A 25,977-nucleotide genomic window follows, 5' to 3' on the forward strand; every position below is an offset into this window, starting at 1 on the left:
GCAGAGATGATGGAGTATAAGTAGAAAGGGACCATGGCTGCATGCATCTACAGAGCTGAGCAAAGTGGATGCTCACACAGATTCCAAACCTCCGAAGAGCAGTTAACCGTAAACCAGTGCACTTAAGGCTAAGCTAAGGATCTTATAAAGAAGGTTTTAACAAAAAGAATTCCTCCAGAGAAAACATGAAAATCAAAGAGCTTCTCATAAAGCTGCTGCACTGCCACTGTACCATCTCTCAGCACAGGCTCTGAAGCAGCTCTCCCTGCAGCCACAGTAGGATCTGCTTCACAGTGAGTAGTGAGTGTGGGCTGTTGTATAGTTTGGTTTGGTATTGGGAGATGAGGTTTCACTTTGTAGCCCAGGCTGACCTGGAACTTACTATGTATTTTAGTAGGTCCCTGAGTTCAAACTCAGGACAATCCTCCTGCCTCAGTTCTCCCAAGTGCTGGGATAAGAGGCATGAGACTCTATGACTGACTTATATAAAATGAATTTGCTAAGTTTTCAATCACCACAATTGGAATTGGTATAAAGTACGATTTCTGTTTACCTTTTCTCCTTAATCTCAGTGTGGATTCCATCTGCCCTGTTCTTTTAAACAGAGGTTAAAAAAATGGTGCTGCTGATATTTCCAAGAACATTTCAAAATAATTTTTAATAATTCATAATATTCTTCTAAATTTTCTTTCCTTAAATAAGAGTTGATTATATCTAGACTATTTTGTCTCATCTACTATTCATTCACTCTGTAATATATGCATTTATCATTTATTCCTTTAACAAGTGTCCTGAATGTACTGAATGAATAAATGATAAATACATTATTTAAAATGATCTTGACCACAGTCCCAAAATTGTACCTTTCCTCTCTAGATTTCGTTGTCCTACACATCTGCTACTCTGCAGACTTCCAGCTACACACACCTTTATTTCCTTCCACTCTACCCTAAACCCCTGCTAACAACTGTTCTATTTTCTCTTTGACACTTGACTTTTACATTGGTTTTGATTTCACATTTACGTGAAGCCATACAGTACTTTTTCATATATCATAATATTGTTGAGGTTCATCCATGGTGCAAAAATGACAGGATTTCCTTTCAGTGACACATGAACAGAAAACAAGTAACGACCCTAATATAAACAGATAAGGCATCAAATGGAGAGAAAGAAGGAGAAGGCACCTTGGGGAAAGGACCAGATGGTTTCCACAAAACGGAAAGCATGCTCTGGTCAAAGGAGGGAGTCCAGCCCAAAGCCTGGATCGACACTGAGCCTGCCGCACTAATGGCCTGTGGCAGTCCTGCCATGTAACCCCCCGCCTTCCAGCTTCTCTACCAGGCACTGGCTTGTCTCCTGAAATCCCATTTAGCTCTGAAACTCTGATTCATGTCTTTAAATAGCCAGTATTTTGCTGCTCCAAAGATAAGCAAACTCATACCGATTTCATTACTCAGGGTCAAGTTGTTGTTGTTTTAGTCTAGGCCCAAGAACAAGTAATCCGATCATTGCAGTGCTGAAATGCTTTTGTTTTGTCTTCTTGCTAGGAAGCCCTGGCTGACCTACTCCTCCCTGTGTAGTCCAGGTTGGTCTACAGCAGTCCTCCTGCCTCAGCTGCCCAAGTGCTACTGAGATATCTAAACTCGTGAGCCAAAATAAACCTTTTATCCTTTTAAGCTAATCATCTCTGGTATTTTATTATGGTAACAGCAGATGAGCACATGGGCACAGAGGCAGCTAAGGGTTGTCTCTGGGTATAAAGGAGCTGCAAATGTCCATGTGCTAACTGTTTGGTCCCTGGCTAATGGGCTATTGAGAGACATCTGGATTGGGGGTGGGGTGGGTGGATATAACATCATCAATGGATTAATCTGCTGAAAAATTTAGAGGTGAATAGGTAAATAGAATGGGGGCCTGGCTGGTGGAATCAGGCCACTGGGCTTTGTCTTTGAAGGGAATATTTTGTCTCTGGCCCCTTCCGTCTCGACCTCCTACCTACCATGATGTGACCGACTGTTTCATCACATACTCTCCAGCATGGTATTTAAGCCTTGCCTATATTTAAGACCACAGCAATGGAGCCATCCAACCTTAGACGCTTGGAGCCAAAATCAAGTTGTCCCCGCTTTGAGTGGGTTTGCCCAGGTGTTTTGTAGGATTGACAAAAAGTTACTAAGACTCTAATATACCTGTTATATAGAAAATACTTCAGTGATTTCTGAACAGTCCAGATAATGCAGGGAAATAGCAGCAAGGTGGAGAGAACATGCCTGTGCATTTCTTTCTTCCTTCACTTACTTCCTGACTCACGTCTGTCCTTTAGACTTCTTGTCCAAGTAGCTATCTGGCCTCAGTTATGTAGCTACAGCACCATCCCATGAGATAGTTCTCACACCTGCTCCAACAAACTGATGGACTTACCGCCCGAGCAGAGTCTCCGAAGTCTATCTTCAACCTCCCCATGGCCCTAATGATAGCGATGATGGACTGGATGGTGTTACTGTAGACCACCGCCTTGTACTGTTTACACTCCTCTTCTGAGTAACCAGCTTCGTGGATAATTCTAAAGAAACGAGAGGAAAATAAGCACATTTCCTCTTCTGAAGTCACTCGCAGCCATAAAAATAACTAATATCTCCATCTACTCACTTCATTTGCTTCACAATCGTACTTTTTCCAGATTCACCAGCACCTAGAAGAGAAAATAAAGATTTTCCCATTCAGTATTAGCACTTAAGTATCTCCAGCTCCCAGTGCACACACACATGCGTGTGAACCACACTCTGTGTCATTTACATTGAATCTTGTATTATATTAAAACAAGATAGAAAGCAGCAACTAAGGAGGATGAGGAAGTACAAAGACCTAAGGTACAGCATGCATATCACAGTCTGCAGGAAGTGGTCTCAGGACCAACCTCCTTCCTTCTCGACCTCCTCCTTCCCATTCTCTCTGTGTGCTGGGGATGAAACCATGGGCCTCACATATTCAAGATAAGTAAATGCTCTACCACTGAACAATACCCAGCCCTGTATTTAGGATTTTGTTAAGTAAGTAGATTTGAGCTATTCTTACCACAGAGGAAAAAAATGGGTAACTGTGTGAAATGATGAATGTTAATTTTTTTCATGATAGTAATCACTTTACTATATATGGATTTCTTAACAGTATGTTGCACATCTTAAAACATAATAAAACAATAAAATTTAAAATGAACTTTGTTTCCAAACACAAGAATTCTCAAATTTAAATCTTTTTCTATTACATCATACTACTTCTTTTCAATGTCAATAAACTCAGCTGAAAAATTATTTCTGTTATTGTATATTCTCTAAGAATTAAAATAATTCAGTCTTTGGCTGGGCATGATAGCTCGCAGCTTAACCCTAGCATTTCTGAGGCTGAGGCAGGAGACTGACACAAATTGAAAGTGATCTCGGCTACCGGGTGAGTTTCAAGGCGGCTAGTGAGACTCTCACAAAACCAAAACTATGAAAATAAAATAAACCACCTCTGATTGAAAATTGAAGTATTATAAATTGTTTCACTCATGGTTTTGTTCCACATTGGTAGATATTTTAACCATTGGGCAAATATCTTAATAGTAACTTTTGGCTCCTCTGAAGTAGAAGGACAGTGGTATCAGGGAGCCACTTGAGGGATTGGAGTGATGGCTCAGTGGTTGGAAGCACTTGCTGATCTTGTAGAGGACTCAGGTTTTGTTCCTGGTACCCACACTGGACAACTCACAACCACCTGTAATTCCAGTTACAGGGATTCAACATCCTCTTCCTGTCCCTGCAGGCACAAGACATGTAGGTGGTACATATTCATACATGCAGGCAAGACTCATAAAATAAAAATAAAAATTAAGAAAAAATAATCCAGAGAGCTGTAGAGATCACTCAGCACTTAGGAGCATTCCCAGGTTTGATTTCCAGCACACACAAGGCAGATCACAACAATCCTAACTCCAGTGCCAGGAGGTTTGGTGCCCTTTTCTGATATCCACAGGTGCCAAGCACATACATGGTACACATACATACAGGCAGAACATTCACACACATACAAAATAAATATATCTAGAATGAGGAGGAAAGGGGAAGGGGAGGGGGAAGGAGATAATGCATGAGGGAGATAGAGGAGAAGGAAGGGGAGGAGGAGGAGGAAGGAGCATCCATATTCATGGTAACCACAGCCTCCAGGGACTCAGCATTTAAGAGAACTTGTTGCTTTTGCATAAGACCCTGGATCCTAGCACCCACATGGTGTCTTTATAACCATCCATAACCCCAGTTCCAGGGGATTTGACACAGTCTTCAGACCTCTATTGGCATCAGGCACATGTGGTGCATATACACACACACATGCAGGCAAAACACCGAGACACATAAAACAAAATTTAAAAATCCAGAAAAAAATTAAAGGAGCTACATGAAGAAATTTTAAGGAGTAAATGTTAACAGCAAGGGCTCTGCACTCCATGCCAATCATCACTGCTAAATCCTAGTACCCAGCCAGTGTGACTTATGAATGCTGGGCACGGACAGTGTGCTCCACAGTGCTTTTTCCATCTTCCTTTCACAGAAGTCACAAACCCAGGACATTCTCCAAACTCCCCCTGCTTGCTACCTACAAAAGTTCTCCTCATGAGCTGCACCCTAGCTTTCTGCCATACTACTACATGAATACCGCCAGGGAAATGGGGTCCCCTTCCATTCTCACTGCATTTAGCAGCAGATGCTCTTACTATGTCACATTAGACCATCTGAGCACAAGGCATAGGAATATCTGACAACTCCACCCATTTGTGCCCGCTTAGACCACATATTCAGAGGAACTTTGTTCCTCTTTGAGAAAGAGCCTGGGTCATGTATTTTGTGAGCTTCATTCTCCAATTTTCCTAGATGTGTTCCCACAGTGCTTTGTGCTCAGCATTACTGAAGAACACAGACCCAAGAATGCCCAGAGCTAATCACATCACAATCCTTCAAACACTACTCTCCCGTCCCCCACACCCCCAACGATGTTGTCCTGCTTCCTCTTGCCATCTGTGACCTTCTAGCAACCACCACACTTGTGTCCTCTGCCAGCCCCTCCCAAAGTTCTACAAGTGATGCTGCCTTCCTGTGTCTGTGTCTGATTCTACAGGAATTCTCAGCACCTGTCACCAGAGTCAGCCAACCAGAAGGCAGAAAAGCTCTTAGGTTTATTTAAGATTTTAGAACTCATAGATGCTAAACTTCAGCATGGGCTTTGTCCTTCCCTCCTGCAGCCACAGACAGACAGAGAACATGGAAATACACACACACACACACACACACACACACACACACACACACACACACACGGAGCATCCGAAAACAAGCTGTAGTTAAATGACCTATCTGAAACATCTCAGGAGGAAACTGCCTAAGGTTTACTAAATGTTGGATATTCGAGCAAATTTCACAAGATACCCTCACATTAAATAGAAAAGCAGGCATTGAATAAACAATAGGGGTATTCTTTCTTACAGACAGCCTTTGAATCTTTCATGGCATCTGCCCATAAAAAACAATTCCAAGATAAACAACCCATCATTTATTATCAACAACAGTGACTTGGCTCTGTGAAGGCACAATTGCAGGCATTATGGCCCACACATTTCTCTAAACCAGGGTTGGGTCCCCTGAGTAGCACAGGGTAGGCAGTCTCTAAAGACTTCTGCATTTCTAGAATATTACAAATACCGGGAGCAGTGTGTCATGCTATGGTAAAACAGGCCAAAATCTAGGATCCAGACACAGGGTGACCCCACAGGCACAGAGAGCTTTGACGAATGCCCCCCTAGTCTGTGCTGTTAAAGACAATTTGAAGGCCAGAGAAAGCTTCAAGTGAGAGAAGCCAGTGAGGTTTGACATCCCTGCAAAAAAGAAAATTGGGGGATTGATTAAGACTATTCTCAGTTGACTATGTATGCACAGATTAGAACTTTGGCTTTTTTTTTTTTTTTTTTTTTTTTTTTTTGGTGTTTTCAAGATAGGGTTTCTCTATGTAGCCTCGGCTATCCTGGAACTCACTCTATAGACCTGGCTTGCATCAACTTGGAGATCCACCTGCTTCTGACTCCCAAGTGCTGGGATTATAGACATGTGCCACCATCACCCGGCTAGAACTTTCAAACCTTACAGTGGAGGGAAACTTTTTTGGATGTTAAGATTATCTTTAAATTCTAATTCACATTTTAATCTCTTAAAATAATTGGTGACATGGGGTGCTTGGCTTATATTGTAAGGAGCATTCTGCATATTGCTCCTATTGACATCTGTGTAGGGTTGAAGTAGAAGCAGCCATCTTATTAACTGGGTATCTACTCTTTCCACTGGTGATGAAATCTCTGGACAAGAGATATCTATCTACAGGCAGAAACCCTGAAAAAAAATCTTTTAAAACTCAGCAATGTATGTAATTAGTTTTCAATCCTCACTTCTACACTGAGAGAATCCTAGCACAAAAATTATAAATCCTTGCTGTTGCACTTTTCAACATTCCAAATAGTAATACTCTGTTTCCTTATATCACCAAGGAAATAGTTTAAAGGTTGTTCTCTGCAAACTTCAGTCAGAACTGTTGCGTTTGAGAGACCAGCAGGAAGCAATATAAAAATCAAAAAACAAAACCCTGTAAAGTGACAGAAGGAAAAGCCCACTTCCCCTGGAAGTACTCCACCAAGAAGCTATTACTTTTCACTGAACCCTGAGTTAGATAAGAAAATACAGTCATCCAGACTCTACCAAGTGCAGCTTCAAGGAGAAAATGAAATGCTCACGAAGAACGTGTCCGTCAGAGGAGTTTCCAGTGTGGAAGCATTTTGGTCACAAGGCCCAGAAGCTCAAGGTGACTGACTGGTCATGGTGATGTGAGACTTGGGGAGAGAGGAGGAGGGGCAGTGACTCCCCGAAGACAGAGGATATGTGATGACATGATTGGTCATGATGGGCCTGTGAAGCTAAATGTGGGTGCATTGAAGGGAGCTTCCCCTTCCCCCAGCCTCCTTGAGGAGGAAATGACTGGCAGGACACTGCATCTCTGAGAGCCAATGCTAGGCCCAGCAGAGGTGTGAAGTGGAACTTAGCAGAAAAGAACTGCAGAAGAGAAGCTAGAACAGCAACAGTGCCTACCAGGGGCCCCAGGACACAGAGGGAAGGCCTTGCAGTAGGAAGCCCCACCAACAAGGCAGCCCATCACGGGGACCACAGAGTGCACTGAGGAAGGCAGGTGTGAAGAAGGACAATGAGAAGGAAGACCTAGACACAGGGAGTCCCCGGTCAAATATCTACTTGGCCCGAATTCCTTGAACATAATTATGGGCTTTATCACCACAAAAATGGCAACCTTGCATGTGTTTGCCCCTGACCTTGTTAAAGGGCAATTATCAGAAATGTTAAAATTTTAATTCTGGTAAAAAATCTAAAATCAAAACAGAAAGCACTCCTGACTTTAGAAAACAATTTGTTTGTGTTATTTTTGGTGTTTGATACAGAGCTATAGTCAAGGCTGGGTCTTCAACTCACCTATAGCTAAGGATGACCTTAAAGTTGTGATCCTCCTGCCTCCACCTGTGGAGTGCTGAGTTTATTGCATGGACCACCTAACTCTAAGCTTCTGGGATGGAACCCCGGTGCTGTTCTGGCAATGGAACCAACCAAGGGCTTCATGCCGAGGGACACGCCTGCCCCAGCACTGTAAAGTTGTTTGTCCAATTCTCTGTTTAGGATGGAATTTCCAACACTTTTTCCCCTGCTGCAGGTTGTGGGCCACCATCAGCAGCAGCTGATCAGCTGTAACATGGGGATCTTGTCAGGTCATCGTAGTGCATGCCAGGCACTACTACGGAATTTCTGTTTATAGCAAATTTAACAACTTTATTTACCTTGAATAAACGTAAACTAATGTTTAAGTTAAAGTGGAATACAAGTCAGCCACATGGCACTTAGCAAAGCTCTGTTTCATAGTGCTGAGGTGATGAAGCGATTGAGATAGAGACCTTTGTTCATTAAGATAAAGGAAAACACAGGGGGATGCAAGGGCAGAGCTAAATGAAGCCAGGGGCTGTCGCTTCTCCTCCTAAATGCAAGGAGAAAAGATTGCCCTGCTTCCTTTCCCACAGGAACTTATTTAAAAAATTACAATTAGAAGAACTTTTCTCAGTTTGAAACTCTCTCTCTCTCTCTCTCTCTCTCTCTCTCTCTCTCTCTCACACACACACACACACACACACACACACACACACTCTCTCTCTCTCTCTCTCTCTCTCCCTCCCTCCTTCCCGAACATTTGAGGAGATGGTGCTCCCAACCCCACAGTTTCAATGGGAAGGCAGCCGCTTAACTTCATTTTGTCCCAAAGACAAATGTTACTTTCCCTCTAGATAGAGGCTGGTGAGCTAACACAGAGGGTCACTGTACTTAGTTAGGAGGGACTGTATGTCAGCGGAGGGCTGCCCAGTTCTCCTCCCTGAGGACGCCATTACTGCTCAACTCAAACACAAATACTCAGCTTGGCTATACAATCTCTCAGAAGACTCTGTATAATATACACATTGACTATCACTTTAATGATTATTCAGTAATGAAGGTAATTTCTCTACTACATAAAGAGGGTTTCTGGCCTGGGTGATTTTTGTTATCAATTGTAATTCCTTGACAGTAGCAATAATCTATTGTTTTTTATTTTTCTCTAAGAGCTCCAAATATATTTAAATTATATTTACAATGTGCCTGATATTCTAGGATAGAAGAATAATTTGATAATGACTGTAAACACAAAAACCTAAGACCTCAAATGAATCCACTTTCTTCAATTAATATAAAATCATTCATCAAGGCATTTATGTTTAAGACAACTAGCACATTACTACAACCATAAAAAATGAATATACAGGAAGTAAAATCATCATGCTCACTACAGCACTAGTCACACAAATAAGGTATTTATTGTCTGAATCTCACTGAGGTGGATCATGAAAACGTACATGCCTGTGTGTGTGTGTGTGTGTGTGTGTGTGTGTTTGTATGCTTATGTGCATATTTGAAATCTGTTGGCAGCGTATCTTAAGTATCCTCACCATAAACAATGATGGTAAGTGTACAGTGATGGCATGTTAATTAGATTGATTTAATCACATATATACATATATACTAAGCATAACACTATATACTGTAAGCATACATCTTCACATCTATCTAAAATATATATGTATATTGTATGTCAAAAAGAAAAAAAAAATGATCCTACTGACACCTTAATCCTGGAGCTCCAGCCCCCAGAACTGTGAATGAACAGTGTATGGTTCAAAGACAAGTGAATATGCTTGCTAGGGAAGACCAGAAAGACAGGATAAAATTCAGGAGAACTGTATGCAGCATTCTGCTCATTCCTAGAATCTCTATCAAACACACCACACAATTCAGCCAATGAACTGTCAGGCCAGATAATACCACAACTCCAGTGACCCTCAAAATTATGGTGAAGAAGAATGGAGAACTAGATGCTACAGGCATATTCCTGTAAGTGTCTACAGTGATTTTTAATCCAGTGTTTCTTTTTTCACAGCAATAAAAATAGCTGATTCTATTCTACTCTGAGTCACTTTCATGGCTCCACAAGAGTCAAACAATATTCAGGTCTCTATCTGAGTCTGTGTTTATGCTTTCTTAGCAAGCATCAAATACTATGCACTGTACTTAGTTCAGTTGTCAGTCACCTAACCACCAACCTCCAAAGATGGAATTATGTATTTTGAGCTGTCCATCAGTGTATACTACTAGGATTGAAACTCCTTATGTTTTCAGGTCTTATATCAAACAGACAAACATCCCACAAATGACTACATGCAACTCAGAAAAATAATCTCTCTGGATACAGGAATACCTCCCTCTCCAAGACACAGGTGAAAATCAGGTTTCTACTTGCCTTGACATTAAGGTAAGCTCAAAATATCAAGGTACAAAAAGAATGATGCAAAATTTAACCCGTTAAAACCACTTTGCATGATACATGATGGCAGGAACCAGCATAAAAGGATGGGGCCAAAGGCAGTCCTGAGAAATTCTAAGAATGAAAAGATTCACTTATTTGCACTGCTTAAGCTTTGGGAAGCAGATGGATGCTAAGATGGGTCACCTCCAGTGGAGACTGGCCTCACACTCCCTATAGAGTCAAGGCTAACCTTGAACTCCTGATCTTCCTGCCTGTGATTGCCATGCTTTCGAATCTAATCAGAGTTAATTCATCACCATTAGGACTGAAGGGACAAAGGAGGATCACTCTAGTGTGCTGTAGGATATTGTTTTTGTACACTGGTTTAATAAAATGCTGATTGGCCAACAGCCAGGCAGAAAGTACAGGTGGGGCAAGCAGATGAGGAGAATTCTGGGAAGAGGAAGGCAGAGTCAGGAGTCACCAGCCAGACACAGAGGAAGCAAGATGACAAGGCAGAACTGAGAAAGGGTACCAAGCCACCTGGCTAACCACAGATAAGAATTATGGTTTAATTTAAGTGTAAGAGCTAGTCAATAATAAGCCTGAGCTAATGGCTGTGCAGTTACAATTAATATAAGCCTCTGTGTGTTTACTTGGGGGATGCACATGGGGGAGATCTGTCCTGACAGCCAGCAGGCTGGAACACAGGAAATCTTGCAACTACATTTGGCATACCAACATGGGGCTCGAATTTCCATAAGGCCTAAAAGATTAAAATGGGCTACTAAATACACAATAATGGAGCCAAAAGCAGCTTTTTACTTCATGTCTCATGTGGGTTGAGATATAGAGATGCCAAGGTACAGAGACACCATGTCATGCAGACCTGAGCTGTAGTATGGCAGGCGCATGGCACATGTATGGGCTTGAGTGCAGCATGGCAGATTCCTGCCATGGTATACAGTGCGTGGTGGATTTAGCTTTTGCTAGTACAAAAGAAGAAGGAGAAGGGAGAAGGGAGAAGGGAGAAAGGAGAAGGGGAAGGAGAAGGAGAAGAGGTTTTTGGGCTACATGCTGCTGGATGGAAGCATAGACCCACTGCTTCCCCGAGTCAGCAATGAGCATGGTTCCCCCAGAGCTCATGGTAAACATAGTTCCATCATGTTGGAAAGCTGAGGTGGGCGGAGCCAGCAGCCAAAGCTGCAATTTCAGTCCTAGTCATGCTTCAGTTTAAAGCAATAGATTCACAATAAGTCAGATTCAGATGGGATAAACCTTAAACAGTTTACAGTGTGTGTAAAAATATACATAGGCCTGGAAGAGAGAAGAATATGAATATAGACAGTTATATAAAGAAATGGTTTTAAAACTTAAAGTCTTTAAATAGACAGTAAAGGTATTATAAAAAAATAAGCCACGTAAAGATGGATATTACACAGAGAGTTTGGATTATATTGTCTTTGGAATTTTTAACTGCAGAAAAAAAATTGATTGTAAAGGCTACTAAGTTATATATATTTCAAAAATATCTTGATTTCAAAATTTGTGTCTAAGGATACATTACTTTGGAAAAGAGGTTCTGCTTTTTTGTTTCCAGAGAAGAGGAGAACCTGTAGCTTGCTTCCAGGTTCATATGGATGGATCAACCAAAACCCCTGAAAGGTCTCCAATGACATCCATGGCCCAGATGATCCAACATCCAAAAGAGATTCAAAGCAACTGGCTGAGACAATTCCAGTCAGGACTTGACCATAATTCTTAATTTTTCAGGATCCCCATAAGATTATCAACAAGAACTAGTATGAAAAGCTATGTCCAAACTCCCAAAATATTGTTTATAAATGCTTATTTTTATTTAAAGCAGGTTGATTATAAATACAATCTCTTTCTAAAGAAGAAAAGGGTAAAGATGATAGGATAAAGAGTAACAACTTATTTAAAATGTTTTAAATGCTATAAATTTTAGTTTATTGATACAAATATAAAGTTAATCTTGTTATATTGTATATATATCTCTACTCTCATTTAAAATATTAAGTTTATGCAACTCATTTAAATTATAATGGATAATAAAAAAATACAGATTAATAATTAGTCTTCTATGATAGTCAAACTTATAGTCATGTTAGTTAAGTTTTCCAAATATACATAGATATAATTCAGTTAGGTAAGTAATCATTAAACACTTCAAAGACCTACAGAATATGGCATTTAAAATGTTTTAAAAATTTAGACTTTCTGGACAGTGATACACGTCTGCTCCTGGCAGCACCGATTTACTTCAAAGAGAAAGATGGGCACTGAAGACACTACACATGGAGTTTATCTTCTTCTTGGCAAAAATAGCCATTTGGGCAAGAAACTGTTCTTGCCTGGACTGCTTGACAAAATGTTGTATCGACTAGACATGCAGGACCCATGGAAAGGTGACCACTGAACTTTGCAAGGCAAGATGGTCCTTCAGGTTCCTGCTTCACAGAGGAAACTGCCAGACATTCTATAGGACACAGAGAAGCAACTGAGAGACTCTAGCCCTATAGGCTGAAGACGGATGCCCCAATGTTGCAGAGGAACTTTGGATGACTGTCCAGGCAGCTAGCTGTCTCTATCATTCTAGATTTTTGAAGTTGTTTACAGTGCATTTCCTGTTTACTTAGGTAATAATATATCCTTCTGGGGTCTTTGATGTAGTTGATGACTAGATAGTTAGAAGTATAATTTTCCTTGGTTATGATAAAAGGTAAATTAGATATGAAACTTTAAACTCACAAATATAGGATAGAATATTTGCTTTAATTTTGCCAAATACAAATAGACTAGATATTATAACTGTAATTCTTGCTTGATAATTGTTACATTATATGTAATTTTACTATGTTAAAGTTAAAACCTTCCTTTTTGATTAGACAGAAAAGGGGAAATGCTGTGGGATATTGCTTTTGTACACTGGTTTAATAAAACATTGTTTGGCCAATAGCTAGGCAGGAAGTACAGGTAGGGCAAGTAGATGAGGAGAATTCTGGGAAAAGGAAGGCTGAGTCAGGAGTCACCAGCCAGACACAGAGGAAGCAAGATGACAAGAAAAAACTGAGAAAAGGTACCAAGCCACCTGGCTAACCATAGATAAGAATTATGGGTTAATTTAAGTGTAAGAGCTAGTCAGTAATGGCTCAGCTATGGCCAAGCAGTTGTAATTATATAAGCCTCTGTGTGTTAACTTGGGGGATGTGAGTGGGAGAGATTAATCTCTGCTGGCAGACTGGGACACAGGAAAACTTCCAACTACACTAGTGTGTCACCAAGGATAAGTCTAACTTAGTTTCCAAACTTGCTATTGAAAACTAATGTAGTCTATAAAGTAAGTATAGCTCCATCAAAGTGTGAGACAAGTACCATGGTTTTACCCATTGGCAAATTGCTTAATAAAAGATATCTGGATTATCATAATTATTTGTGCATTTAAATAATTTGGTTGGAAGAAATGTACAAAGAAAACTCAGTTTCACAAGATTACGTAGTTAGAAAAGGTAGGAGGGCATTTTGACATCATTTGCAGATAATTGGATTGTTTTTGATTCTGTATCAAAATTTTATAATGGGTAGGTTCTATTTTTATTTATTCGTTGGTAATTTCTTATACAAATACAATGTATTTAGATCATATCTTCTCTGACAACTTCTTAAAGTTGGTTAGAACACAGAATCTGAAACCATCTCTATGAGCTCTTCATATTTTTGCATATTAAAATCCATTGTAATCTTTGAGGCGGATGTTTTATGCATGTGTGTTCTAGAAACTGGCTTACTGATTTACACAGAATTGAATGCTGAAGTATATCATATTAAAATTTTAAGTCCTCTTTTACTATGTATAATTTCATCAGAAAAGGTGTTGTTGTAGTGAAGCCTTAGATTCCAATGCCAGAGACAAGTATTTTTCCATCTTGAAAACTTAAATGTTATCACTCACTGTACTGTTTATTGATTTCCCTGTACTTAAGGACTAAGTTCAGTTCCCCAAGTCAGACTACTATAACTTGTTGCCCTTGCAAGTTAAAATGGTTTCCAACAAAAGTGTCATGAGTCCATTTTACAATTCAGTTACACCTCTGCTTTTCTGAGGAAAACCATTATGCTTTGGGACACAGCAGAGACATTTTGGGTGCGCTTCTGATCCAGTCATGTAGAGTATGAAGAAAGTGGGCCTGGGGGCACGCACCTGAAATTCCATCAGAGGCAGGACAGTTAGAACTGTAAGGACAACCTGGGCTACAGAGCAAGATCCTGGACAAAACAATACCAACTACAGAGTTGTAAAGATGTGTACAATTAAGAGTAAATATTTAACAAAAAGTAGTTCTTACCTCTTTGACTTTCTCTTTTAATCAGAAGATGCAAGCTGTGGAATACAGTAATTACTAGTACAATCTGATGTCACAATGCAGTTCCAGCATCCATTATGCTGTGGTACCTTTAGTACCAGGAACAACACAACAGGAAAGCCAACAATATTCTATGACTATCTTATGAAAATAGTTTCCTAGAGTGCCCTACACCCAGGGTCACTCCAGTGATTTAATGTCCTCTTTACCTAACTTATTATACTCCCCAAATAAAGAGAACCCATGCTTTTCACCATCATGCTATCCCACTGCATACTGCTGTACTTATCACACAGCAGTAACTCAACAGGTAGCAATTCACTGGCCAGAGGGTGAGAAGAAACATGCCACAAAATATAAGAAAACAGAGTAGGTACATGAATTGTGGGAGGAAGCAAATTTTGAGGAGAAAAATGAAGAGTATGGTGGTAGTTTGTGTCTGGCTGCACACTGGAAGAGGTTCTCTCCCCATTCTATTGAGGCAGTAGCTGGGCAATGTCCAAGGGCAGCCCATGAACAGAATGCTTCCCTTGCAAACTCAAGGCCTTGAATTTGGTCCTAGCCATGTAAAATATAAAGGTGGGAACATGTCTGTGATCTGGCAGCTGCGTCCCTGATGCTAAAAGGAAATCAGATCACATTTGCCACCAAAGCCCATATCACACCCAAACAAAGCAAATGTGGCCATGGGGCCTCTAATTCTTGCCCTTGTGTATGCGAAGACCTATTCCTAAGGCTTTGTTCTACAGTGTGCATTCCCCGGGTGATGAGGGAGCAGTAAGATGGCAGGAATCTGGGTTTCTGAATGACTGTTAGGCTACCATATGACTCTGGGCTACCTTAAGCATCTTCTTTAGTTAAGGCAGACTTTTGTTTTAAAATTGGCCAAAATGTACGAATGTTAAAAGAGTAGGTAAAACAGCTACACAATAGGGAGATATTCATAATGAATAAAAATCAAAGACTTTTTACGTACGAAGTTGTGAAATATAATTGATAATAAAAACTTCCAATATTAACAAAGTGCAGCAGCTAATAAAGAGTCCTGGGGTGGGGTGGGAGGTTGGGGGTAGAGAGATGGATCAATGGTTACATTTTCAGAATACTTGGTTCAGTTCCTAGTACCCAAAGGGTGACTCACGTCTGTCTGTAACTCCAATTCTGTGGGAGCCCATTTTTAGGTTTCTTAGTGGCTTTACCCAGAAGGTCTGGATAGAGAGAATGATTAGACCAGGGCCTGAGTGCAGGTGGCTGAGATGGTCTGCACTTGTCTGTGCTGGGGGGAGGTCTTTTGCTCTACCCTTTGGTATTTCTATAAATACCCTGGGGCAGAGACAGTCAGGTCCTGTTGGAATAGGTTCCAGGCCCTCTCAAGTCTATCCTGTATTTTCTATCTGTTTATCTCCATAATCTAAATCCTTCTATCTAATATTTCCTGCTACTCTCACTCAAGAAAACTCTGGGGAACTGTGGGATTGGTGGGTAGCCGCACCACACAATTCCAAGGGTTCAGATGTTCTCTTCTGGCCTCAGGCCAGGCACAATATGTGGTACACACACACACACACACACACACACACACACACACACACACACACAAAATACGTCTTTTTTTTTTTTAAAGAAGAATCCTTGGTGGTATAGATTATCACCCATTTCCCACAAATGTTCCAAAACTCCAAATGATACACTTATTCAATACATACTGTGTCTCAGGCACTACTTAAAATGCTAAGGATATAGTATTACTTTCAATCAATAAACAGTAAAATTATAAGAACTCATTGAGGAAAAGCCGTAAACATAAAAATTTAAAATTATTTATAAATATATGTATCATGCAGTAAGAAACTCTTATGAGTATTGGTATTTAGCAATTGGTATTGGTATTGGTAAATAGCATAATGGTATTTTATCCGAGTAATGTAATTTTATTCATCAAACTTGTCTGTAGTTCCCACTTTTAATATTGTGCATAAAACTGAATAAAAATTATGTAATTTATTTAGAAAAACTCAGTCACATTTCTCCCATGATTAAAATTGAAGAAAATCATCCTCTTGAAACTCATTTGCATCTACCCACCTTCCCATCTGATTACCCATGCACATAATCTCACTCTAGTTGTAGAAAATTACTTTTATTCTCAAAATTACATGAACATCCTTGCTTCCATATTCCCTGCCCTCATTCCCAAACTGAGCCCTTTATCAAACTGGGTCCAAAGAAAGTAAATGACATGTTTAGCGCCAGAGCCTCTGGGGTCCAGTTTCCCACCCAAGGGAATTCCCACTTTAGAGACTATGACAGTGACAGACCCTGAGCTGGTCCGTGGTCCAGCATGGCAGTAGAAGGGACAATGACATCAAGACTACACCGTGCAACTGAGATGTAGGCAAGACCTCAACACATTATTTAGAGGGAGCAAGGCAGGCAGGCTCTAAGCAAGCTCATGCCAGAGCACCAGGATGCCTTCGCCACCCTCTGGCTAAAGGAAGCAGCACACATCGCCTGTCAGGCAGGCTATCCTTCCTAAAGGGGGCTCAGGAGCCACTATTCTTTACTTCCTTCAAATCCAGCTTCTCTCCCCCACACCAGTGACAGAAAGCTCCGAAGAAGGGGGACAGCATGTAAAGAAACATTTTCCTGCAACATCACCGTAATTGACTATTCAAATGACGGCTTTATTAAGGCTCTGATGGTAAATTTTATTTTTTAAACAATTTGTTGTTTCTTCCTACTAATCAGCAGGTGATTGATTATAAACTAAATTCAGATGATATTTCCTTCCGCATGAAAGCAATCACATGAATTAACTTTTGCAATCCTCATTACTAATATATAAGGAACAGATTTTGGAACATATTTAGGAAGAGACCTGGACATTACTTTTGTTCTGCCTTCTTCATAATGTGGCTTACCTTTTGGATGTAAGCTGACTCTATCTTTATATGAGCTTTGCAATGAGTGGGAAGAAGCAAAGAGAAAACGGGGGAAAAAAAAACAACCCTTTCCTAATAAAAGCATAAATCTTAAAGTTCCTATTGCTTCTAGTCACATCTCCATGGCTACAACATACTGTTCCAACTGCCCTTGGTTTAAACTAAGACTCAAAGATATATTCACTAGGTATGTGGAGATGTATTACAAAACAGATACTAAGGACTGCTGGATATAGGAGATAACCAAAGTCTTTGCCACGTGCATGATCCTATTCTCTCCCTTTCCCTCTGTCTCCTTGCTGGTTGAATTAAGTTTTATGCAATTCAATATATGCAGAATAAAAAGTTAAAGCAGTGTCCAGTATGGGCTCCATCTCATGCAGCGGGCCTACAGTCAAATCAGACGTTGGTTGGTGACGCCCATGAGCTTTGTGTCACCATTGCACCAGCACGTCTTGTAGGCAGGACATCACTGTAGACCCAAGGGTTTGTGGCTGGGTTGCTGTTTACATTCTCTTTGGTAGCATGAAGAGTACCTTCCTGTGCATATAGAGGTGAAGAATCTGTTGTTCGTTTTTTTATTTTTTTCCTCTTTTACTTTGCAATACTCATTTTCATGTAATATAAGTTGAATGTTTTGAACAAATGAGAAAGAAGAGAAGTAACTTTTTAAAAAAGCCATGAATTCAATAAGGATAAGGCAATGGTTAAGTATAGGACTTAACTATGCTGTTAAAAAGACTCCGCTCAGATTGCTTTCTGCCATTTAATTTTTACCCATGTCAAAGAAAATAAAGGATCCATCTTGGATTTAGAACAGAAAAAAAATCTAAACTATAAGTAATGAATCATATTTGGAAAACAATGTCATGCTCCCTTGCAGAATATAGTTGGGTGAGAGAATATTCACAAGTTTTCAAGTAACATAAAACATGAAAGTTACATTTGTAATTTTTATTTTAATTTTAGAATTTCCTCTTAAGAGAAGTTGTTTTGGGCTGTCAAATTCTGATCCCAAAGAGACTTCCTTCTGCATGTTAATTCAAAACTTAATTGCATTTCCCACCATGATGGGAGGAACTGTACCAATTCTTTACTCTAGCCCTCCAAGCACAGAGCATAAGCATTCCACAGCTGGATCCAAAGGCCTTTCAGACTCACCTCTTTACATACCACCTAAAGCCACACACATTTTCAAAATTACCTAGTTCATACAGACAGGACACTCCAGCCACTTTTTTTTTAAATCAATAATCATACTTGAAAACTCAACCAAAGGAATAAAGCATAAAATTCTCAACTCTCTAATCTTCAATCCAGCCTAGAAGGAAACAGCTCATGAAGGAACTTTTGGAGTTCCTTTGTATTCATTCAAAACCATGAATTATGTAGCTACCATATAAAAGGCACACTGTGAGACATCAAGGAAAGAGACCACAGGAATAAGATTTGTGTTTCCTGCTCATATAAAGGGGAGAACAGGTGGCAGGATACTTCACATTGCGTGGTAAGGAAAGGAAGTGATTAGCATACATGGCGCCTTTACTTAAATTACTAACACCTGCTATTAATATGAATCAAAAACATATGCAGGAACTCATCGTGAGAATTGAAACTAATGAAAAACAAGCAGTGACAATAAAGGATTACAAAGAAGTAAGTTTAAATAAAGCTTGCAGACACACAGATAGCAAAGTTCAAGGTCTGCTGCCCTATTTGGAGTTCTATTATTCCACTGCCATTTCAAACACTAAGCTTCAAACCACCCTTCTTGGAAGGATCTTGAGAAAAAAAAAAGATTACTGTTTTCATTTGAAGGGTGGTGAGGCAGGAAAAGCTAAGGAAGGAGAAAAGCTAGAGGTAAATAAGCTATCTCATGAAAAGCGGGAGATCCGTCACACAGAAGACATTACACCTAGTGACACTCCAGAGACCAGAATTCATAACGATAACAGCAGTTATAGATACGAAACTGGGGCTAGAGAAAGAATAATACATTAATTATCTAACACCAGACCATATTCTGCTCTGTCAGTTGTCAATAGGCTTGCTGGCCTCCACACGAGACCTTTACTGTTAATGCTTCACTAGAGGCCATCAATATGTGAATTTGAAGGAAACAGGAAAACACTATTGAGTAGCTGGCACTCCTGGGAAGCACAGACTTTGTCTACCCTGATTCAGGCAGCGATTTTAAAATTTTAAGTTGCATATTAACATCAGTGAAATTACCATATAGCTCTTACATTCTGGTGATAGCCAGGTCTGCAGAAAATCAAAGTACACAGAAATCAATAGCCTTGCTGATTTCCTCATCATCTGTCTCCCCGAATGATAGAGAACATAAGGATGATAAATGGCAATGTGGCTTCATATCCCGACACTTCTCCAGGCCATAGATGCAGCGAACTAAAGCCAATATAAGATCATAAACAAGAATTCTTAATGCTCAATAATTCAATACGTTTCTCTTTGTAAGGAAATATGGAGTTTGCGGATTCTTTTGGCTCTTTTCTTTTTCTGTTTTCTTTTTGTTTAGAATGAGGATAAACATTACATCAAATTCTTTAAGACAGGCCCCAACATGGTTGAGTAGAGCAGGAGCTACTGGTCATTCCAAAAATAAAGGTTTATATAGTTAAAAAAATGCTACAGCATAAATTATTTAGCATCTTAATCTGGTAATATGAGGCAGAATTAGTTTGTCTTAATTTGACAGTATTTTAGTGTCTTATTTTTCTAGTTGCTATAGGGACTAGAGAACCCAAAGCAATAGATTTCTTAACTGCCAAAAGGTATTATCCTTTGCAAAATGTCTTTTCTAAAGCTATAATACATTTCTTGTGAGATATGATGGTGCTGTTAAATGCAAAAACATGTATATGTCAGAGTTAATGAAATATGCTCTGAATCCCCTTGATCTATCCCCATTAATAGATGTTAAAATTGGGCTAATAATTCCATTAGGAATTTACTATAGTTAACATATAAGAGTTAATGAAATTAGTAGGCTTTAAAAGATACTCCACACCATTAGTCATGGGAGAAACCAATATGAAAACCACAAAAAGATACTACTACGATGGCAAGGATACAGACCTTAAAATGCAAGTGAGAATTTGGGACCTGTGGAGTCTTCCTCACACAGTTCTGTTCAGAATGTGAACCATGCAGTGATTTGGGAAAACACTGCAAGATCTGAAAAATGTTAAACAGTTACCATTTGACTGACACTTCCAATCCCACCTATATGCATCCAACAGAAATGAAAAAAAGATCGCTGTCCAAAACATTGTACATGGGTCTTCACAGAAGCACCATTAACAGCACAAAGATGGTAAGAGCCCAGGTGTCCACTGCTGGTGAACACAATGCAGCTTGTCCTTAGCACAGAACTGCATGGCCATGCACAGAAATGAAGTTCCCATTGACTCTTACTGCAACATTGGCCAAGGGCTGCAACGTTGAGCTAACTGAAGGAGACCAAAACAAAGGTAGCACAATATAGCATACAACTTCATATGAAATGTCCAAAACAAGGCATTTATAAAGACAGAAAGTAAATGAATGGTTTCCTTGGGGGTGGGGGTGGGGAGTTGAGGGTGGCAATGGAGGTTACTGCTGAAGGTCACAGACTTGCTTTTAGGAGTAATTGAAATAGTTTAAACCTGACATACGGTGACAGCTCGACAATATTGTGAATAGACTCGGAGAACTATCCTACTGGACACTTTAAATGAGTAGATCACGAGGCTGGTAAATGGACGCTCAAACCTCTCACTGAAGTTCATAAAACTCAATAACTGAATCTAAGAGAGTCATTGCGATTTAAACATGAAATGTCCCCACTGAGTCATGTGCTTCAATACTTGGGTCTCCAGCTGCTGGTGCTCCTTTGAGAACCTCTGGGAGGGGAGGCATGGTGACAGAGGCGGCTCAGGGGTGGGCACCCTGCTTCCAGGGACGCGGACTGACTGTCAGCTTCCTGTTCCGCCCAAAGGCTAACGGCCGCCCCACCCTCACGCTGCCACTCACTATGCCTTCCTGCCACAGAAATCCCTGAAGCTAATCAAAATAACCGTCTCCTCCCTTAAGTTGCTCCTCTAAGATAGTTTGTCAAAATGACAAGAAAAGTAACTAATAAAATAATGAGGAATTATGTTGAAAACCCTGAATATGGTTAGCTCACTGTTGTCATTTTAATTACATCATCTTGAAACTAACATCTTGTTCCTTGCTCAGGGAAGACCAAGCCTCTCCTACACACAACCTTTTCCCCACCCTGCTCCTCTCACCCTGCAGCATTTCTAACCGCACAGTTTGCTCAAGCCTGGTAATTTCACATCAAGTAGAAGTTCCAAGATTTCATACCAAGCAGGTGGGCGCTATGTGATGAGAGGCTGATACAGTTATGTTGCTTTACTACAATACTATCTGAGTAAAATCTTCCTTTGCTGGGAATTTTAGTCTATAGGTCTCCAGCTTTTCAAAAGACTAAAGACTCAGACAACTGAGTAGACAAGATAAATCCAGTCCTGATGGAAGAAGCCTGTGATCCCAGGAACTTGGGAGACAGAGACAAGGTTGCAAGCTAGGGGCCCCCAACTGAGTCATGGTGAGGCCTAAGCCAGGAAGACGGTGCGCCCAGAAATAAGAGGTTGAAGTGGGCAGAAACACAGTTTAGTAGCAGAATGCTTCTGCAGTGTGAAAGGGCCTAGGTTCAAACCCCAGAATCTCAAAGAAGAGGAGAAAACATGTCCTCATATAATGACATTAAGGGGGCAGGAGGCCACTGTGGGCAAGGCCCAGGCATGCGTCACATACACGATCTCCCCACAACTGCCATCTCTCACGGGATGACCCTCACTCTCTGATGTGAATCCAATAATCATTTAAAATGAAAAAGAATATCATGGCTCAAAAATTCTGCAGCAAATGAACTGGAAAATAAAACAACGGACAAAAGAGCAGAAAGAAGATAATGAGAAAATATCACTTACATTTAAAATAGGTTAGATGAAACCAATACATCAATACACTGTAAGGCAAAAACAAGAAATGGACCAGGCAGCACAAGAATTGGCAACCGAGGAATACACAGGCTCTGTGCCCATTCAATGCCAGCTAGCTCAGCTCATGCACTGTCAAAAAAGGTCTTCAGAAAAATATCTCCGTGAGACCAGTGGGCCAGAGTGCTGCAGTGTGAGCAAGGAGCCTGCTTGCTTCCTGAGCACAGACACTGCAGGCTTCCCATCCTAAATGCAAACTCCAGGATCCTTTTTAGCAATTGGTCCTAACACATTTATACATTTTAACTGTGGGGAAAAAAGCCAGCCTGCCAAAATATTCATGAACAGGGGTTATATAAAGATCTATATATGCAATGGTTTTTAAATGCATTACATGTGATGGTTTGATAGCCAACACAAAAAGTATACAGAAAATGCCAAAAAGGAAAGTTTAAACATATATAGACAGATTAAATATACTGTATGTGCATACATAGTGGATCAAGCGCTTTCTAAAAGGCCATGCATAAGGCTGGGAATGGTACTGGTTTTCATTTTCTCAACAAATCAAAACCAATATGACATACCAACTCACACCTACTAATGGTCGCCATAATATATATATATATATATATATATATATATATATATATACATATATATATATCATATAGGCAAGCAAGGGCATGGGAAAAATGGAAATTTGCACACTGAGGGTGGGAATGTGATACTAGAGAAAACAGCACAGTGGATTAAAATAAAAATGTATTTAAATGGCCTGGAAAGATAGCTCAGCAGTTAAGAGCACTGGCTGCTCTTCCAGAGTACCCGGTGTTCAATTCCCAGCACCCACATGGAAGTTCACAACTGTCTGTAACTCCAGCTCCAGGGGATCCAACAGTTTCACAGAAACATCCATCTTGGCAAAACACCAATGTACATAAACCAAAAATAAATGAATCATAAAAATGTATTTTAAAGTAGAATTACAATATGATCCAGCAGTCTTAGTTATGGATATATATACCAAAACCATAGTCTCAAAGACACATCTGTCCACTAATGCTCACTGCAGCATTCACAACAGCCAACCAGTGAAGCAACTCAAGTATACATGAGTTGAATAAACAAATGTAACATATAAATAATGTACTATTAATCAACCTTATAAAGGAAGGAAATGCAGATGCATCTACCAACACAGATGAACCTTGAAAGCATGCTATGTAAAATAAGCTAGATACAAAAGACAACAAGGCTAGAGAGATGGCTCAATGCTTAAGAACATTTGCTGCTCTCACAGGAGATCAAAGCTGAGTTCCAGGTCAGGTGGCTCAGAACTCTGTAACTGTCGCTCCAGAGGATCTCAAACCTCTTCTGGCCTCTAGTGGCATGTACACATCCACATACACACAAATACACATGAACTAAAATACACATAAGCTATATTTTTATGATCCCACTATTAAGCCTTTCATATAGGACAGTCAAACTCAAAGAAATGCAGAGTAGAAAGGAGGGGTGAGGAGCTGGAGGAAGCAGTAATGGGTAGATAATGTTTAATCCATAGAGTTTTGGCATGGGCTGATATTAAAAATTCTAGAGGCCAGAGATTGATGATGTTTAAACAAAAGGTAACTATACTTAATTCCACTGAACAGTATATAGTGAAAACAGTTTGAATGGTGAGTTCTTGTATATTTTAACGTGAGTAAAACTGTTTCTGCAGGTATGCTATTGTCTACATACATTCCTGTTTCTAACAAATTTTACAGTGATCTCGGAAAAATAATCCAGTACATTATTGAAAGTCGAATTAGATCCACAGTGAGGATTCCTAGCACACCTTTCAAACACTCAGGTTCATGTCAGTTCGCTATCATTAGGTAGTGCCAGGGCTTAGGCTGCTGGCTGAAGTTCTGAGTCGGCACAGGGCAGTGCAATGGAAAACTGAAGAGCATCTTTGGTTATCTGAATGGTTAGGCACACTACGCCATATACAGAACCTTTCACTGTATACTGAACATCTTCTCAATGTATTATTGACCTGCGTCTTGAACACATTTCTGAGGACTTTCTGAGTATCCTACTTGGAGACAAATGGCAATTGTATTAGCTCTATTTTCACCTTTTTGTATGGTTTTAATATATGTTTATCTTAGCAATACAACTATGAGAAAAATGAAGATTGTGTCTGTATCCTTTAGAAATTATAGAGAAGTTGAATGCCATATCCACAGATCATATCCTTGTTGGTACACTGACTGCAGTTCAGGAGGCCCCAAATGTTTCTATTTATAGAAGAAACACTATTGGCTTTTGCAGCTAAAGTGCAGAAAGCATTTACATACTGAAGAATATGAATTACCCTTTCCTCCTTTTTTCTAATACATTGCAGTCAGGATGTGCTAAACGTATTAAACATAGGAAGACAGGTTACCTACAAATTTTGTTTGAAAATATTATATAGGGCAAAAATTGTTTGTTAAGAAAGGGAGCAATGAATGTGACAGGGATGAGAACCACAAACTGTCCAAATTCTAGATTTCTTTTCCCTCCACACATGTCTAACTCAGCTTTCCCAGTACTGGCACAGACCATCTTAAGCACAGGCAAATGAAGCCAGCTTGCAAACTCTACAGACATTGAAAAAGTCTACCTTCCACAGAATGTTCAGAACTACAAAGAAGGATATTCTTCTCTCCCTTCCATCATCCATGTGCAAGTACTTAGAAGCCGTGTGGGCACAGGAAAACTTTCAGTTACAAGACGCCCCTTGGTGCAGAGCTGTAGGACAATGGCCACTTTCATATTAGCTGTGAGGCTACACTAGAGTCAACTCCAATTTCCTTTCTCACTCTAAGTATACCGCAGCACCAACTGTTCTCGGGTAGCTTCAGTCATGACACACAACCAGGGAACACCCATCCATTAGCCATTGTTTTTCACACTACCATGCAAGTCTTCACCCCAGGTAATACACTCTGAAGACAAATAAATCACATAAAAAGTACTATAGACCTTATCAACTCATAAGCCTAAAGGTTGAGTAGCAAAGCACCAGGAATGTGCTGGAGGAACTGGAAACAACTTCAGAAAACACAGGGATGTATGTGTGTCCATAGATAAAGGCAGGTAGGAAAACTGACAGATTGACAGACAGATGATTGATATCATATTACACAGAGATTAGTTTATAGTCCTGCATTCCCATACTGGGATATAAGGTTACTATGGCAGATAAAAAAAATGAAAATAACTTTATTGGAGAAATTATTTTGGCCACTCTATGTAGTTAAAAGGATATTTATTTAATGGCGTAACTCACAAATTAAGTAATAGGTAGGTCGCAGGGTCTGAGGAAGGTGTATCGCAGTCCAGCGGTGTTCTCCGGAGCTCTGCATAGTCCACCTTCACCGTTCAGTGTCCCGGCACAGAGAGAGCCAGAGAGAGCGCTGGCCCATCCAGCTCTCGGGTCTCCAGGCACCTCCCCTGGCCCCACCTTGTAGGCGTGACAGTTGCCAGAGTCTCAATGGGGGTTGGAACTTCCAGATCCAAGCTGGAATGGCTACCCACTACATCTCCCCCTTTTTGTCTAAATAAGAAGGTTCTAAACTAATACAAGACTATATACAAAGGAATGGTTATCAAATATTGTCCAGAAATAATGAGGGA

General features: G+C 40.1%; 1 protein-coding gene across 1 annotated transcript in view; it reads right to left on the minus strand.

Annotated features, from left to right (window-relative positions):
- Positions 1-25,977, minus strand: part of Gnai1 (G protein subunit alpha i1) — an 81,463-nt gene that overhangs the window by 27,389 nt on the left and 28,097 nt on the right. The window contains exons 2-3 of the mRNA XM_028891335.2: positions 2,653-2,695; positions 2,425-2,566 (exon numbers count right to left, since the gene is read on the minus strand). Coding sequence (XP_028747168.1) covers positions 2,425-2,566; positions 2,653-2,695 — 185 coding nt within the window. The remainder of the gene's footprint in view (positions 1-2,424; positions 2,567-2,652; positions 2,696-25,977) is intronic.

Source organism: Peromyscus leucopus, chromosome 3 (assembly GCF_004664715.2).
Source record: "Peromyscus leucopus breed LL Stock chromosome 3, UCI_PerLeu_2.1, whole genome shotgun sequence".
Classification (NCBI taxonomy): domain Eukaryota; kingdom Metazoa; phylum Chordata; class Mammalia; order Rodentia; family Cricetidae; genus Peromyscus; species Peromyscus leucopus.